The sequence below is a fragment of the Antrostomus carolinensis genome, unplaced genomic scaffold (genome assembly GCF_000700745.2).
Source record: "Antrostomus carolinensis isolate BGI_N321 unplaced genomic scaffold, ASM70074v2 scaffold34487, whole genome shotgun sequence".
NCBI classification, from domain to species: domain Eukaryota; kingdom Metazoa; phylum Chordata; class Aves; order Caprimulgiformes; family Caprimulgidae; genus Antrostomus; species Antrostomus carolinensis.
Window position 1 is genome coordinate 1004 of NW_010328609.1, and position 1915 is coordinate 2918.

The 1915-nt window shown below is 57.7% G+C and overlaps 1 protein-coding gene across 1 annotated transcript in view; it reads right to left on the bottom strand.

Annotated features, from left to right (window-relative positions):
* R3HCC1L (R3H domain and coiled-coil containing 1 like) overlaps positions 1-1915 on the bottom strand; it is a gene marked incomplete at its 5' end in the record, with an annotated part of 4778 nt that overhangs the window by 446 nt on the left and 2417 nt on the right. Inside the window, 3 exons of the mRNA XM_010172311.2 lie at positions 152-247; positions 366-436; positions 550-725. Coding sequence (XP_010170613.2) covers positions 152-247; positions 366-436; positions 550-725 — 343 coding nt within the window. The remainder of the gene's footprint in view (positions 1-151; positions 248-365; positions 437-549; positions 726-1915) is intronic.

Sequence of the window (1915 nt, forward strand, 5' to 3'; positions counted from 1 at the left end):
CAGTAGAAGCATCCTGGGAGGGATGGGGCAGCCAGCACAGCTCCGCAGTGCTTCAGCCACGCTGGCTGCCCCAAGCCTTCCCAGTTGTTGGGATGAAGACGCTGCAGCACTAGCACCATGGCACAAGCTGGCACGGAGCAGCATCACTCACCGGCATATGCCCTGGCTTTGGCTTTAGAGGCACGGGTGGCCTGGGAAAGCGGGCGAGTCTTCACCATCAGGTGTTTGGTGCTGAGGGCATCACATGCTGTAGGGACAGAGCAGCAGCATCTGCGTGTGGGGCCAGCCCCATGCCCAGGGTCTGGCTGCAGGAGAGGCAGGGATGCCTCCCCTCTGCCCACCCCCAGACAAACTAGAAGCAGTACCTGTTATGGGGCTGGAGAAGATGCCCAGAGCATGCGTATCATCCACCCACTTAATATCAAAGCCTTTTTTCCTGCCGGAGAGAGGGAAGCTCAGCAAGGCATCAGCACGGGGTGGGCAGGGGTCTGAGCACAGCCCAGGCAGAGGACCCCAACACCAGGGACGGGGCATTGCTGGAAGACTCACTGATAGCTGCAGAAGACACGCAGCAGGTCCTCGGTGCGGAAATCAGAGGGGAAATCATAGATCTCGATGACGTGGGGCAGTTCGGCATCGCTGAGGTCCGGTGCAGCGGGCTCGGCCCCGTAGTAGTCGAAGCGGGGTGACTGTCGGCTCTCCCGGTGCTTCTCACCCCCCGAGAGCTGCAGGGGTGGGAGAGACACCACGCCCACCCGCCCCACGCCAGCTCCTGACCCATGGCAAGGGCTCCCCGGGAAGTGGTCCGGCTCCCGGTCCCTGCCCCAGCACTGCAGATGGATTCACGGTATTGAGATATTAGGAGTTATTGACCAGAGCTCTCACGCCATGTGCTTGCTTTTCCCATTACCAGCATCCCTTCGCTTGCCGTGCTCTGCGGTCCCGCTGGGGATGTGGTGGGAATGGCACCAGTGAGACAGCATGTGCACCCCCAAGCACACCCCTCCTTCCACAGTGACGTGTTGACCCAAAATCCATTTGGGGAACAACAAGGAGCAGGACAGCAAGGCCAGGAAGGAAGACTGATGTCTGCCTAACACACAGGAGCATCGGGCTCAGCATGTCCCGACTGCAGCACACACACCAGAGCAGCTTGCCGGCGCCCCAGATGCCAAGATGGAAAAGCCAGTGCTCCCCCAAGAAGCAAGTTCTGGTGGTTAATCACCTGCGCAGCCTAAAATTTATGCCTTATTTCTCATTTGAATTTATCTGGCTTTGCTTTCCAGCCGGCAGTTCTTGTTCTGCCTCTCCACTGGATTAAAGAGCCCTGGGTGCCAGGTACCCTCCCCATGATGGTACTTACTCATGCTAATCAAGTCCCTTCTCAATCTTCTTTTTGATAACCTAAACGGGTTGTGTGCGTTCAGTATCTCACAGCGGGGCACTTTCTCCAGCTCTAAAAGATGATGGCTGTAGCACTTTTCTATCTCTCCCATTTTTCAACCTTCATTTTAAAACGCAGGCAGCAGTTGCCCACTGCCACAACATGAGGGGCACAGCCCCCTGCTCCCCTCTGCCCCGCAGCATCAGTGCTGATGGGCACCACTTGCTGCACCTCTACTTTCCAAACCCCACTGTGCCAGCAGCCGAGGGGATTCACAGCCCGGCTCCAGCTCAGGCCTGGCACAGCCTGAAGCCAGCAGCAGCTTCCCCATTCCCCCCAAAGTGTGGGGCCAGCGTGGTGCTGGGGAGTGGGTACATAACTCAGCCAGGTTCCCAGCCCAATCCCCCAAGCGATCATAGCAGAGCACACCACGGCTGGAAGGTTAGAGTCCATAAATCCCAGCCAGCTCAGTCAATAAAAAGTGCTCATTCCGACAATTTTATGGGGAAGATGGATTCACGGCAGGTGAGG